At 44.5% G+C, this 15,652-nt stretch overlaps 1 protein-coding gene across 2 annotated transcripts in view; it reads right to left on the bottom strand.

Annotated features, from left to right (window-relative positions):
* Window positions 465-15,652, bottom strand: part of KCNH5 (potassium voltage-gated channel subfamily H member 5) — a 158,103-nt gene continuing 142,915 nt past the window's right edge. For both annotated transcript variants that reach the window (XM_021403118.1, XM_021403119.1), the window contains one exon: window positions 465-13,816. In XM_021403118.1, coding sequence (XP_021258793.1) covers window positions 12,869-13,816 — 948 coding nt within the window. In that variant the 3' untranslated portion in view covers window positions 465-12,868. The remainder of the gene's footprint in view (window positions 13,817-15,652) is intronic.

Here is a 15,652-nt window from a genome sequence, read left to right as displayed (position 1 = left end):
TTTTTGGAAGCAAAGTTACACCTTTACACCAATCCAAATGGAACGCTTTATGAATGAAAGGCTATAAACAAATACTTACTATCCATTTAGATAAAAGATTCTCTCTTCTTCCTACTTTGCTATGGGTGTGGGGAAGAATTAAATGCTACAAAATGTTATGGATGAGATGGCTGTGCCCAGCTCAGCTGGATTCATTTCCTATTGCCCTTAGGCTAGTGAGGGGGAAGGCCAAACGCTGTACCTACTGTTCTGTATTCAAGCTCTATTCTAACAATAGATCTGCGTGGCTTCCCCACCTGCAAGCCTCCTAAAAATAAAATTACATATTTCTCATTAATTCCAACAAACTCTGTTCTGCTTTGGCCAAGAAAGCAACAGCTCTCACTTCTGTGGTGCCAGAGTTTATGAGAAGCAATAACACGTGAGCACAAGGTCAATAAAATGCACTTTTTATTCTGTATCAATGAAAATATAGCCACATGTAAATAAAGACGTGTGGAAAAAAAAAAAAAAATCAAAGTTGATCCTCCCTGAAGAAGTACAGTTCATTGTGCTAAAACCCATAATCCTTTGGGTTAGAAACAGTTGTCTGCCAATGCTTTTAAAGTGACCCACATTTTCCTTGTTGTTGAAATTCAGCAAACAGAAAAGTGCAACAAGAAACTTTGCTACGGATGAACCAATGTGCATTGACCACACGTGGCAATGTCCAGGAATGACAGAACTATCACCTCCCACCAGAGCGTCCCCACGGCCCCTCCTTGGCAGGCAGGCGAGTGGCCAAGGAGCGTCCATTTTGCGTGAGCTGATGGATGGGTCTCAGTAGAAGGATGGTCCTTCCTTGATGTCATTCATGATCGCTTTGTGAATTTCCGATATGGTAGCAGAGGTGCGTTCCTTTTGTAGCTATTCAGTTTCAAATGCTTTATTATTATTATTTTTTCTCTCTCCGGGTTTTTATCAGCTTCCTGCTGTCAAAATACAGTTCTTAATTGCTTTTGTAGAAATAATCCTGAAGGGCAGAGGCATTTAAAATCCTCCCAAATCCTCAGTATATTAACAACAGCAAAAAAGATAGCTGGGCTTTTCAAAAATATCACCAGTAACACGAGTGCCGTCTGCATTGGCAAGTGTACAAACAGCAGTAAGTAATAACAAAAGAAACAACATCTGAGCAATAACCCCTTCCCTCCATTTCTCCCTGGAAAAAAGAGTTTTCACAAAATATTTCTCCTCCCCTCAGTCCAGTGTCTGTGAATCACATACATTCAAAAGCTGCAGTTACTCTGTAGGCCAGTTTTTCCAAGATGAGCTTTTAAAACCACTTGTTTTGCCCAGTTTCTCTGTAACAGTGTCACAGATGGGATTATCCGGGCGGTGCGTTTTCTGCTAATGGAACACCTTGAAATGTGAAAGCGAAACTAAGGGCCTAAGGGTAAAAGGAGGTTTCAAAGCCCATTATGCTCCTCTGAACTAATCCTCCCTTGGGAAGAAAGTCCTGCTAATTCCAGTGGAACCATTCTCACAAACCAAGGATTAGAGTCACAGGATGGGCCCTGCTGGGTGCTCGAGGATGCTGAGTGAGATGTCACAGCATGAGCGCTGGGCTGGCAATGCACAGATCCCAGGGAAAGGGAAAAACCCCACACCTTGGCCACACAGCTGCATTACAGCAAGGAAGGAGATAGGTAGGAAGAGTGAGATGGGTGCTCAGCACAGACTGTGGGTTTTGCAAGGGTGCGCTGGGGTGGTTGTAGGTTCAGCCTTTCCCCATGCAGATCAGTGGTAAAGCAGCTCCCGGCTCAGCTTAGAATCATAGAATCATTAAGATTGGGAAAGACCACTAAGATCAGCTCATCCAATGGTCAACCCATCATCATGCCCACTAAGCCATGTCCATGTTTTCAGTCATCACTCAGGGGGAGGAGGAAGCCTAGGAAAAAAATCCAGAAAGTTCTGATAGTAGTGAGGTCCTCTGTGATGACAGTGGTTGGCTTAGGAAAGTCTTCACCTGCCACCAGTGATGTGCATAGCCTGAGCATGCTGTGCGGGGATGCTGTCACCAAGCACCCCTGGGGAGCTGGGGATGCACAGACAAAAGATCACGCCCAGCCCTCCTCCTTTCCTCGAAGTACACAGTCTCCAGATTTTAATTCCTCTAACAGCCCGGAATGACTTAGTTGTCTAAAGGTAAGTGGGAACTCATAAGCATTTCAAAAGGATGGAGGAGGCAGAGGTGGCACCCCATGGAGCTGGGAATTCACCCTTAGAAGCCTGGTTTGGGGAGGGGGCTACACTGCATGAAGCCCTATGCAAGCTGCTCTGCCACTGCACAATGCTCTGCTCCTACCTCCTATGTGTCTGGATGCGAAGAAACCCCAAAGGACTCAAAAGTGGAGAACTTTGGGCCATGCCTGGGCCAGCAGCACCCATTGCACAACCCCCTGTCTCTGTCACCGTCCCTCTCCACGGCAGCAGTAATAACTTTATTTTTAACTGTGCTTCTCCCCAGAGAGAGTTTGCACAGCTGATGTACAAATCTGGCTCGTACGAGGATATTCTAGACAGTCATGAATTCTGAGCAGTTAATTTGGATGGAGATTACTGACAGTTCAGACACTGCGAATAAGTCATCTGGATTCAAATATATATTAATTATAAAGTGCCCTTTCCCTGATTGGCTCTGATTTTATGGCAATTTACCTGGCTGTCCCAAGCTTCGAACACATCCTCTACATTTTGACTACATTTGGCATGCTTTTCGTAAGGCATGCAATCTTGGACGCATTTGCATTAGACAAGGGCTTGAAATTAAAATTCTAGTACCACCAGTTCTTGGCTTTCAGAAAGCTCAGTCCACACCAGAAATTTGTCTTGATGCCTCAGACCTGGGTGAGAGTAAGAGAAACTAGTGGAATAATAATTCCACTTAGTAAGAATTCTCCGAGTCCGAAGGTATTTACCTTCCAAATGAAGAACAGTGTTTAGAAGGTCTGCTGAGATCCCTTTACTGAACCACTGAGCCACTGGCTGGTGTTTAAGCAGGACACTAACAAATCAGCCCTAACTGCGGCTCCTATTAGCATATTATTTCTTCTGAACACAAATAGAAAAACAGATAATTATCTCATTAGATCTGCTAGGGCAGCATAAGTTATTAAATCTGCCTGTTTCTACAGGCTAATAGGTAGCCTTATAACCTAGACAAGAGAAAAAAAAGAAAGGAGTCTAGGAAGGAAGGAGGGAGGGAAAAACAGGAAAAAAATGGAGGCAGGGAGGAAGGAAGGAATGAAGAGAGGGAGGAAAGATGGAAGGAAGGAAGCAAGGAAGGAAAGGTGGAAAATACTCTGCTTCAGATCATGTAGCTTTCAAAGCATGTAGAGTTGAACACCATATCCCCAGCTGCAGTTGCTTGTAAAAGCCCCAACAAGCTGTGGGTTTCTGTCGTGCTTAAGAACAGCAAACAGGTATGTAAAGTTTACGAAGTATTTCGCGGCCTAATGCACGTGCAGTGGGTTGCCACATGCCTCCCAGCAATACTAATGGGCTTTGGGCACATAAACGTGCAGGCAGACCTTCGAGCTTTAGACAGCCACTAGCTGCATTATTTTTACTACTGGGACATTTTCCTTAAAAATTCGGTGACCTCTTCACCTCCCCTGCACTCTCACAAGCTGCAGGTTTTCTGTTCACTCCCACCTCCCTTTCAGGACCGCAGATCTCTTGAAGAGGAAACGATCAACAATCACAACAAGCAACAAAGGGAACACGCCTATCCAAAGGGAAAAATGAGAAACACTACAGTATGAGCTGCAGGAACAGCTTTGAGACTGTCAAACTAGCAGCAAGGGAAATAGATTGAGGTTAGAAGTGAAAGTTGACTGTGCCAGTAAAACAGTGCTAACTGTTGCACTGAGGGAGATGTATTTTGTGTGCGAATTTGGTGGGAAAGCTGATGAGCCAATTCTGCACTGCACAGGCCTGAGTTCCCCTCATCTGAGCAGAGGGATTTTATTGGGACGGCTGAAAGGTACATTTACAGAGTTGCTTTGCACTTTAGCGCTAATGAGCTTTTTCACTGGTATTAATAAATTCTGCCGCTCGCATATTTAGCAATCCTTTGGCATGCGTTGCCAGATAAATCCTTTATTGTCTTTCTGGTAGCTTGCCCAATTCCCACAAGGCAGATTTTAAAAACCTAAATCCTGCCTTACTGCTAGCTGCTGCCTCTCCCACTCAATAAATTGAATTTACCACTTGATAGCATTATGCAGTTGGTGGCACTCAGCCTTTCCCTGAAGTGAAAAATGTAGCTGGGAACTTACAGAGCACCAAGAAGTGGTAGCAAGAGCTGGAAGCTGCCATCACATCCTTGCACCTGTGGTCCTTTCCTAAGAGCCTCATCATGGGAGCACCACGAGGAACAAAAATACACTTCTGCTCTTTGTTTCAGGAGAAGGACAGGTTGAAGCTACATGTTTAAGTGACGTTTCAGCTCTGTAACTTTTAAGTACCACCTGACTGAGCTTGTCAATAATACCAGAATGCCTAATTATACCTAAAAAGAAAGGGAAAAAAAAAAGAAGCTGTGGCCAAACAGCTTTGGATGGTACAAGTGAAGGCAGCAGTAATTAATCCTGCAGGGACACCAGAAGATTAATTAGAAGCAGAACACAAATTTTGTTTTGCTTTAGAAGAAAACCCCTTTTCCCATGAGAGCTTGGGCAAGACACTCAATTTACAAACTGAACTGTGACCTCAGACTAATGGACCTGAGATCAGCCTCGAGTGCCCATCACCCAGAAAGTGAAGTGTATGGCACTGCTGCTCCTTGCTGGCTTGCACCAAGCCATGTGCGTCTTCTCCTGACCTACCAACACAACGCAGGCTTTTTGTTCTAGGAAAATGAAATAACAACAGAGAAAAGAGGTGAAACAAATCAGGAAATTCTTCTGAAGCCAAGTCCAGGACAGGAAAGCACCCAAGCGTCCCTGCACAACTAACAAGGAAATGATGAGCAAAGCCCTAGGGTCGGCTGGAGGAAATGAAGAGGACCCTTAATAGCACTGCATGGCATCAGCTCAAAGTGCTGCCAGTGCTGAACTTCACCTGAGGTGTAACTGGAGGAGGAAAACAGAGAAAAGAGTCACATGTGGCAGATACTGGACTGAGCATGAAGCTAGTGTCTCATTTGAGTTCCCCTTCTCATTAAAAAGGCTCATTAAAAAACAAGAACATTCTGGTCCTTGCCATCCCTGTGGGACACTAAAATATTCAAGATCGCAAAGAAGTGCCAAATATAAAATAAAAATTAAGGTTTGTTTAATAAGATAATGTACTGAGAATGGAAGAAGGTATGCCTTGGTGTGCTTGATTTATTTGGAAAGGTTTGAGTAACTTTGCAAGGCACCATGGCCACGCAGAAAGTCAAGAGTGTTTGGAAAAGCAGTTTTCCAGTTAAACCTAAAAGGGCCAAGAATAAAACTTGGGATGAGCCTGTAACATCACACCAAGAGAACGGGAGATGAGCCTGGGAATGGGGCTGGGGCACGCTCTAGGGATGTGCATGGGCCCCCCAGATGTTGCCGGACCCTGTGGGCCCCATGGACAGGCCCAGCCTCTTTGAGCAGTGGTGTCGACATGCCAACAATGAGAGCAGAAGGCTGAATTCAGAGGAGTAAGAATAACCCATGGATCTCTGCCAGCGCAACACTGAAAATCAGCTCAAATGCTATTGATTTTTTTTATGGCATTTCTAGACACCGCAATCACCTTTCAATGGGCTGGGGAAGAGGATGGAAGAGGGAGTGGGTGTTGCTGAACTATCTGTCTTAGTCCACTGCTTCCAGAAACTGCATGGTCACCAAGACATTCTTCTCAGCATTTGGCACTGAGCGTGGATGTTAGCTGATACCAAGTGAAAGCCTTAATTCATTTAAATTGTGTAGTTTAAGAATATGCCAAATCTCTCTGGTGTCTGCTTGATAAGTATCAGCTCTTAGAAACACTTTTTACCTTGAAAATTGACATCACATTCCTCAATAAGTTTATATTGAAAACTGGAAGATAATGAGACGTAACCGAGAACTCTCATATTTGTGCTATTAAAACCTCCAGAAACACCAATGATGCAAAAACACAGCTCAGGCAGGGCTGCTGGGAAATTCTTTGGTCCCGCTCAAGGTAGGGTCAGCTTCAAAGGCAGAGCCCATGCGCTGTGATGATGCACAGTCCATAGAACTGTACAAAACAGGACCCTGCCAGCTTCCAGATAAATACATTACGAAGTACCAACAACTACTATACAAAGATTAATAAAAAATAACTTCAGCAATGTGTGACCTTTTGTGGACCCTCATTCTTTATATCCTTTCTTCCCTCTCTCTTCTCTCCCCACATTGCACAATATGGAGCCAGGGCTCTGCTCAGTCTGGGCAATCACTTGGTGGTCGGTCACTCTACCTTAGAAGCTCTCCACCACATATTATCCCTCTGTTGGACATTTCCAAGCCTGGGCCTCTTTCCACAGCACGACACAGCCTAGCTATGAGATTCCTGGGATTCTTAATGCCCCACAGCAGGCAAAGATCCCAATTAGAAGGCAGCCTTACACAATCCAAAAAGTGATGTGTGATTCCCATCCACACCTTGCTGTTGCATGAGAGTATCATGAGAGCCATACACCTGGGAAAATGATGGTTCCTGGAGTATTATACAAAGGTACTGGAGTAAAATGTTAAAAATCTGATCACCACTGGCCAAGAACCAAGCACCTGAGTGTTTTTAGGGAGCTGTCTCAGCAGCTTAGGAGCCGAACACTTTGTTTCTGGATGCATGCTGAGACATTTCAATTTCCCCTATATGAAAGTGCCTCTGTGATGGAAAGACGGTAAGTGGTTTCTTTTCAGGGCATCTTTTCTTACAAACGGGATCAGGCTGGGAGCTTGAGTTATAGGCTGGATTCACTTAACTTACCCTCCAGCAGCCTACAAATCAAGTGTCTAATCTGAACTCGTTACTCTACTGTAAGTGATGAGAGACTGACACCTCTGGAGCACGATTTATTCCACCTGTCTGAAACACCTGACTCAAAACGGGCCAGATCTGTCTCTACTGAATGGGCAGGTATATACACCTATGATGTGTCCATACATCCTTGGCAGGCAGGCAGAAACACAGATTTTGCCATTGCTGAGTATGAATTGAATCTGCTGTGGACCACATAACTTACAGGCATGTCACTGGGGTGGCTGATCCCAAGATAATATAAAGTCCTTTTTATAGGGCGTTTAATTAAGCCTAATTGACATATTTGTGGCGGACAGCCAGATACAGAGTTGCTGCACACCAACAGTCTCAGACTGTGGGCCAAGCAAGCTTACATCTCTGAGCAGAAAACCATGAGGAAATAATACACTTATTCACCCGACAGACAACAGCTAAAGAAGTTCATGAGAATATTGCCCCTGATGCCTGGTTCCACCTGCCTTGCAACAGGAGGCAGATTCATGTAACATAATAAATTAGTATCATTTATCATGTATTTTGTGGCCTGGACAAGCCCTTTTTGAATGGTTATATCATCTGAGTATTCAAAACCAATGTAAGTCTTCTCATCCCACAGCGCAACACAAGGTCAATTTTCTGTACTATTAAATGCACCCTCAGGAAGGATGATTTTATTTCCTTTGTCATTTGTTGGTTATCACAACGCTGATTTTTGCACAATATTCTTTATGTCAGTATGAATATTTCTTGCTTTTCTGCCAGAAAAAGCAAGACATTTCCTTCTTGTCCATTTTAGCTCCACTCAGCAATTTGCTTTAAGAAAGTATTCTGTTTTGAAATGCACCTCAACACATTAAAACCAATTGAAAAAAATGAGAGATCATGTTAGTTGCTTGAATGGAAATAAATAAGGGGAAATGACAAAACCTATTCTCAGATGCTGAAGTGTAGTCTGATCAGACCTTCCTTCCCTGCGGGCACCCTAGGAATGTGCTCTGGTGGCACACACATAGGTAAAGAGTGAAGACCATCCAGGAAAGGGCCTGCCTCAACTCTTCTATTTCCTTCCTTAAATTCCCTAAAGGGAATCAGTGCAGATGCACAAGTGCCAAGAAGAATGTAAACTACTGCTGTTTAATTCTCACAGCTCAGGGTTGGAGAGTCACAGAGCACAAGGTACCACGACGAGATGCTTTTCTCCAAAGGAGCCCCACTTCTTAAACACTCCCTATCAAGTATGTTGGCAGCAAGACTAGAAAGCACGATAGATCTACAGACTTGAAGATATGTGTTAACACAAGCTTCTGCTACGAAAAAGGAATCGAAGAAAGCCTTTAGATACAGCCTGCTAAAAACAACTATAACAAAATCTGTAAAAACGCTCTTCTGTAGCAAACTGCTATTTGAATGTGTTTTTTTTCTTAAAAATGTGTATTGCTTTGATGGCGCTTCACTTAGGAAAAAATGTTTATTTTAACAAATAATCGTTTGTCCAATTCTGACATCCAAAAAGACAGGTTTGGGTTTTCCAAATGCTCGAAATCCAAGTGAGAAAGTGTCAAGTAACTGTAATGCATCCCACTTCCTCCTCCTCACTCCCAAATTGCATATTAAACCTTTGGCTTTTGTGTTTTTTTTCCTTCCAGTTCAGGATGTCTATTTCCCAAAAAAGCCTCCAAGCTCTTTTTATGAGCACATCTGTTTTGTGACCCATGCAAACGATGAAATCTGCATGACAATCTCAGTTACTTCCAGAGTGACTGCTCATTGTTTGCAAATAGTGCAACGTTAATTCTGCAGCCAGCAGGTCTCTACAATTGTCCTGGAATCCAAAATACACTCTATGGTCCAATATGTCCATCAGATTCAAACTTCAGCTCACACCTGTGTAACAGGATTGCTTTCCACATGGTGGTGAATGACGACTCAATCTGGACTCTAGGAATGAGCCCAAATGTCAGTGCCAGCAGCTTCAAATCCCTACAGTTGTGCTACTTCTGCAGAACAGGGAAAAGAAAAATCGGCAAAGCTTAAGCTTGTCACTTCCAGAGCCAGCTCTGCTCTAACCCCTGTCCCCTGGCAAAGACAAAAACACGGAAAACAGGACTTACAAATACAAAATCAGAAGAACTGAGGGATACTTCCCTTCTGTATCTTCACTACAAGAGTTATATTTTCAGCTATTAGCCAGAAGTGCTGTTCTATCTCATATAGGTAGTATTACACAAAAATGCTATTCAAAGTACTCTAGTTCATTTGCCTTGGAAAGTGCTTACACGTTTTATTTCTATTCATAACCTATCCAGAAAGATAAAATCCACTTGTGTGTGGGTAAAACGCTTGGAATACACGGAGCACATTGTACGTGCTATGAATACAGCTACCAGATGGGGCAGGAACATCTGTACACGTATGTAGCTCTTACAGGAAAGGAAAGCATGCAGCTGAGAGCTCCCTCCATGCAGCACGTGGCTGCTGGCGTAGGTGGAAGGGACACGTGTGGTCCCTTATTGCACGGCTATAGGAGTTGCTCTGAGTCAAGCCTGAACTGCGACATGAGGACTCATGCTTCTTGAACAGGAAAGGGACGCTCCAGCTGGCAGTGTGCTGGATCACACCATGCACTGCTGTTAGCAGATGGGAAAGCTGAACAAGTGCCCCGGTAACAACTCCATGAAACAACAGGTAATGCTCCGAAACGCTTCAGAACTGTACAAACCATATTTTCAGTGCAGCAGCAACTGGAGCTGAAGCTCCAGCTGCACTCCCAGCACACAGAGCCCATCTGCAGAGGGAGTTTCTGTTGTTTGCAAGACACCCATCACACTGCTGCCTGAGCAAGGCACCGACCAGTTCCACTGATCTTGCAACAGACAACACTGGAATATCAGAGTCAAAGCAAAGTGACCCTGGAAACACTGCATTTGTTTCATGAACTTGCTATTTTACATTATTTATAGTGTTTTAACCAGTATAGTTGCACTTGAACTGCAATCGACATTCCGGGCTCAAATAATTTTCAAGGTTAGATTAATCCTGTTACAGGATCTCTCATTGTAAGGTGGCACAAAGTTACATCTGACTTGCAAGATAAACTGAAAGAGAGATCCCTTTGCATGCCATGCAGTTCTAGCTAGAGTTAATATCAGTTACAGAGAAACAAAAAAAGTCCTTCACAAAGGCAGAAGAATGCCATTAAGGCTAAAGCTTCCTAACAGAGTCATCCCTACCACCCTGCTGGCTCTTTCAGCGCATAGTCATGCATGCAAAGCACCTGACCGAACCCCAAGCCTTGGCAGCCTCGTGGCTCAGCTATTGACTGGGCAGTTCTGGGCAGAGGGAGGCAAGCTGCTGTGTGTCCAGCTGAGCCAGCAACTCCAGCCAGGCAGCAACACTCACGTCTTCAAAACTTGGCACTGAAGTTGTACCCCCACGGTCTGTGCACGCTCCAGCAGCAACCCTGTAACTCCGTAATGCTATAACCCCACAACTCTGTCAGAGTACCAGGGGAAGGTTTAGAGCAGGACTGTGAAAGTTCTGCTGTTCTGCGAGTGCAGATTGTCCCTGCTGATCAAAGTGTGGCTGCAGATTTGTACTTGTGTCAGAGCAGCAGCTGAAAAATATAGCTGCCCCTTTTTGACAATGGCACCTGCAGCTGCAGAAAGCATGATGAGCAGGCAGCCCAACCCCAGCCTTTGGGAAGAGCTGTCCCTTTCAGTGACTTTACATTTTTTTTTCTTTCTATAATTTCCTGAAGAAAGATACTGAAAGAGAGGCAGAAATGGGCCAGAAAGGAATAACAAATCAGGAAGATCACTGTCATCCTTGCATGAACTGACATAACAGAAGCAATGACTTCTTTGGCTTTTTTAGGATCTTTTTGGAGTTATGGTTTTGGATTTCACTGTAGGAGATATGATCACCCAAAGATGCAGGTTCCTAATTGCCACTACTAAAAATGTTGGTTTGTTGGTTGTTTTTTGTGTGCTTTGGATTTTTTTTGGTTTCTCAGGAAGTGACCTAGTTCAACTTAGTTTCCTAATGCGAAGTAAAATATCTGGTAAGGATGCCCACTAATTATAAACATTATTTACCTGATTGACAGTGATGCCTTGCGGCTGGTACATATGTTTTACTCCAGGCACTTCTGAAAATGTGGGACCTTGATGCAAGAGGCCGCTGAAGTGTGGTGGAGATGTCCTTCTCTGAAGGAGCCACTGCCCTCTGCTACGCCACCAGTAGCTCTGAAGCCACGATGGCCACTTCTGCTGTCAGTAGCATCTGCCTGAATTCTCATTCAGTGGAAACAGGCAAAAAAAACCCACCATGCCCAAGTGTAGACTCAGAGTCCAAGATCTCAGCTCCCAATAGCAGAAGAAACAGGGTCAAATGCAAAAGCATGTCCTGCTGCAGCCCTGCAAAGCCATCACGAACGGCAATGCATCAGTTCAGGTGGCGGAGACGGAGGCTGAGCGTGGATCAAGAATGGAAGATGCTGATGGGAGCCAGCCAAGAGGAAGGTCAGAGCACATAAGACAAGACCTACTGGCCTTAATAGGCCTAACAACTGGTGGTGTGGGCACAGAGAGCTTGAGCTCGAATCTTAACATCTCATCCACTGAAACCTTCATCAAGTCCAAGGCGAGGACTTTGTCCCCACATGACACCCACCATTCTCCCACCCCAACATCATCTGAGTGCCTCAGGCTAAAGGGAATTTCACCCTCACCAACTTCCCATCCTAACTGCTGATTTTCTCTCTTTCTCAAAGGTAGCTTCAGACATATAAACAGCCTCAGAGAAGAGAGTGTAGGGGGATTCACTGCAGCCTTTTAACTTCCAGCTCCCAAATCTGCTCCCAAGGCTCCTGAGCAGCTGAAGCACAACTGCTTTCTCCCTTGCTCAGGCCTCATTCAAAGTCATTTTGCCAGAGGCAATGAAGGGGACAGAGGGAGAGCAACCTCAGAAAAACAGGACATCCTAATGAAGATACTGACAGAAGCGGACACCATCACTAAGTGCTGCAAAGAGAATCTACATAATGTCACTCTAATGGTTCAGTAAAAACAGCATCAGTAAAAAGAGGCTTTTCAGAAAGATGTTACCCCCAAATAGACAGGGTGTGCAGCTGCGAGAGCTTCTGTTTGTTTCATTTCACTACATGTATCACCATTACTATGTCTTACTTACGATGTTAAAAGAGCAGGAGGATACTTGAAAGAAAAGGCTGTGCATGCACGACACCCACATGAATGAATTCCAGTGATCTACTTCAGCACCCAACACGGTGCCCTTTCCTGGCAACTGAGCTGAGCCCTCCCTTTAGGAGGAGCAAGGGGAATTATTACCAAATATACAGTATATTGTAATGGAATGATACCAGGAAATGGTACAACTTGGAGTCTGAATGTGTCCCCCACATCACATTAACCTACTGCTTAACTTGGCAGAAAAGACAGTGAGGAAGTAAAAGCTCAATTCACCCAGCCTGAGATCAAAACTGTCATGGCAATATTGGCAGGTTAGACCCTGATTCTTTAAATAGTACATTGCCTTTGTTAAACAAAAGTCATTCTTTTATTACATAATAGAGATTATAAATAAATGTAAAGTGTGCATGCAGTCAACTGCATATTATACAAGCAATATCTATGTTAATAATTGTTTTCTTTGGCAGGCCAGAATCCAGCTGGACATGCAATATTTACATATCAAAATCCTTGGTGTGTTCAAGTCATATTGGATGCAAGTGAAAATATATATGTATATATATTTACCTTATACACACACCTATATATGTATAAAGGTATATATACACCTCTGCATATATACTGTATACATATATACACATAGGCATATGCTAAAAGTGGATTTCATCTTTTTCTGATTCAGGTGATGCAGGCCTTGAAACACTAAAAATATCCTGGCAGGGTATCTGGGGGGGCCGCTGGGGTGATAAATGGGATGTGGGGGAAGAGACCTGGGGTACGTTCTTTTCAGACAATATTTTTAAAATTTCTGCCACCTGCTTCTCAAGGGCAGCCATCCTGCTGCTTAGCAGCTGGATATCTTCTTTGAGTTCGTGCTTGACTTCCTGCAGCGTGGTTTGTAAGGCCTGCTCAGGAATAGGGTAGAAAGGATGCCTAGCATCAGCCTGAATGGGGCTGTGCTCCAGGGGGCTGCGAGTCTCACCAGCTTTATCCAAGCGAAGGTCACTTTTTGTTATTCCACTGTCACAAGAGTCTGTTTTCCTCAGTGGGTTTTTATTTACACCGTTCTCTGAGTCGTTGCACTTGGGGTCCTCAGAGAGCAACCCCATCGACTCAGCCTTCGTGACGTTGTTCCAGTCTTCCTTCTTCTCCTCGTGGGTCCCCATCGTGTTCTTCAGTCGAAGCCACCCTTTTCCATTTCCATTTTTCATCCGCATGGGGCTGTTCACTTTGAGACATTTTTGATCTCCATTCCCATTGGGCTTGAGCTCCATTGCATCCCTGTTGTTCTGCTTCACCGCCTCACTGGTTTTCACATAAGCCAGGGATGTCTGGATGGGGGTGATCTGAGACACGGTGACCACACTGGTGCCTGTGATAGAGGCCCCGTTCTGCACGCTCCGACTTTCCACCTGAAGCTGGTTCCTTTCTGGGTCGATGTGGGCTGAGCCTTGATTCCGCATCTCCTTCTGCTGTTTGAACTTCTGAAAGAGTTTCCGCACGGGGTGGTCCACAGGAATGCTCAGCGTCACCTCATTCTTCTGGCGCATGCGCTCCTCTTCTTCCTTCTTGACGTCGCTGATTTTCCTGAAGATGATCTACAGGGGACAAGCCCAAAACAGTCAGTACCCACAGGACACCAAACACAACAGTACAGCAAAAGTTAAGTGGAAGACGGGAAAATAGCATGACCCCAATGAGGGAAAGATATTCCTCCTTCCTTTCTATCTCAGTTTCTTATAGTGAATAAAAATGGTGCTGATCAAAACATAGTAAACTCGGATATATGCTACTGCATAGACATACACACATATCCATAAACATATGCACACACTTTCTTAAAGTTATAGATTAAAAGTGGGTTTCACCTGTATTTTTGATGCAGAAGATATAGCCCTGATGAACTAAAAATATCTTGACAACATCAGGAGGAAAGATGCTGAACAAAGGGAAGAAAGAAAGCGAACGGGAACCTGAACACAGCAATCCACACCTGCCCATTACACTCACACTTACACCTGTTCTGTTGCTCTCTTTAGCGCAGATCAAAAGGAAATGGTAATTCAGCAGAGACCACACAGCCATAAGCCTGACTCAATGAGCACACGCTTCCAGAGACTGCAAAATCCAAACATGTGCACTACCTCTTAGCTCTCCTTCTTGCTACTGATGTGGCAGTGGTTGGAGGGTGCCATTAGGTTCCCCATGTGCTGTGTCACGTGGCTTCACGCAGCAGCACAACAGTTTATGTGTCTAGTATGTGTGTGTGTCCCGGGAGCACCGTAACGGGGCTGTGTGATTCTAAAACCCAGCAATATCCACTGTTTCATGATGCTGTGCCACTCAAAGGAGGAAGGCATTTAGTGCTGCAGTTGTTTCACCCTGCAGCATCGCTCTGTAGCAAAAGGAATCTGAGCATCATGTGGAAGGACCCAAAGAATTGCCACCTCAACCTTTCTGTTGATTCTATGCTCATTACTCATAAGTGATCTTTTTTCCTTCTTTTCTTTTAAGGTTGGTTCAGTTTTCTTGAATGTAGGGCTTCAATAGGATAGGGCAATCTGGTTCTCTGGAGCTAAGGAGAAAAGGTGGTGAGATCCAAATATGGACTGTGTTGGGACAGCATTGGTAACAAAAGAAAAAGAAAGCCCCAGCAGCACCCAAACAAAACCCTGTGACAATCGGATGTGGGTTCTGAAGTACCCATTTGAGTAGCCATACTTCAGTATCCTTTACTTTTTTTTGGTAAAAGATTCTCACGCCTGTCCATATTTGCAAAGAAATAGTCGCTCTCAAGTCTCACACCTCCCGAAGCTGGCGGAGGAGTGTCACAATGGCTACACATCCTTCCCTAGGATAAGCTGGGCTTCAAAGCTTCATCAGAGAGCTTTCAAACGCAGTACATATATCTTTGTGTGCTGCTGACAGATTCAGCTGCTTATAATAATTTGGAAAGTTAATATATTTATTAGAAGCTCACTTAAAAAAAAAAAACAAAAATACAGAGAAACATGGAAGATACCTTCATCTGACACCACTGGCCTAGAAGCAGTGACACACATGCTCATACACACACACTCACTTAGATGCTCCCCTCCATTAGTGCCCACACTCCTGGAGCCACTCTCTGAGCCACAGGGGAAAGCAAGGAAATGCAAAAGAAGTTGCCCTCGATTCAGCAAAATAAGAAACCACGTTTAATTGAAGCCACATTTGCTGACTGCTGCTCTGCACCTTGCTGGGCCAGGCCACGTGCCTCAGTCCTTGGAAACATCTGCAGAGCGGAAACATCCTCCACCTCCTGCTCATTGGCCACAGCAGGCAGTGCCTGCGGGTGCCTGGGGATCCTGCAGGGCTGGCAGTGCTCCCATGCCCCACACACCAGTTAGTACAGGGCTGGGAAAGCATCGAGATACCATCGATAACTTCCACCC

This window comes from Numida meleagris, chromosome 6 (genome assembly GCF_002078875.1).
Source record: "Numida meleagris isolate 19003 breed g44 Domestic line chromosome 6, NumMel1.0, whole genome shotgun sequence".
NCBI classification, from domain to species: domain Eukaryota; kingdom Metazoa; phylum Chordata; class Aves; order Galliformes; family Numididae; genus Numida; species Numida meleagris.
Note: the sequence above shows the minus strand (reverse complement) of the source record. Positions and strands in the feature narration are given on the sequence as shown.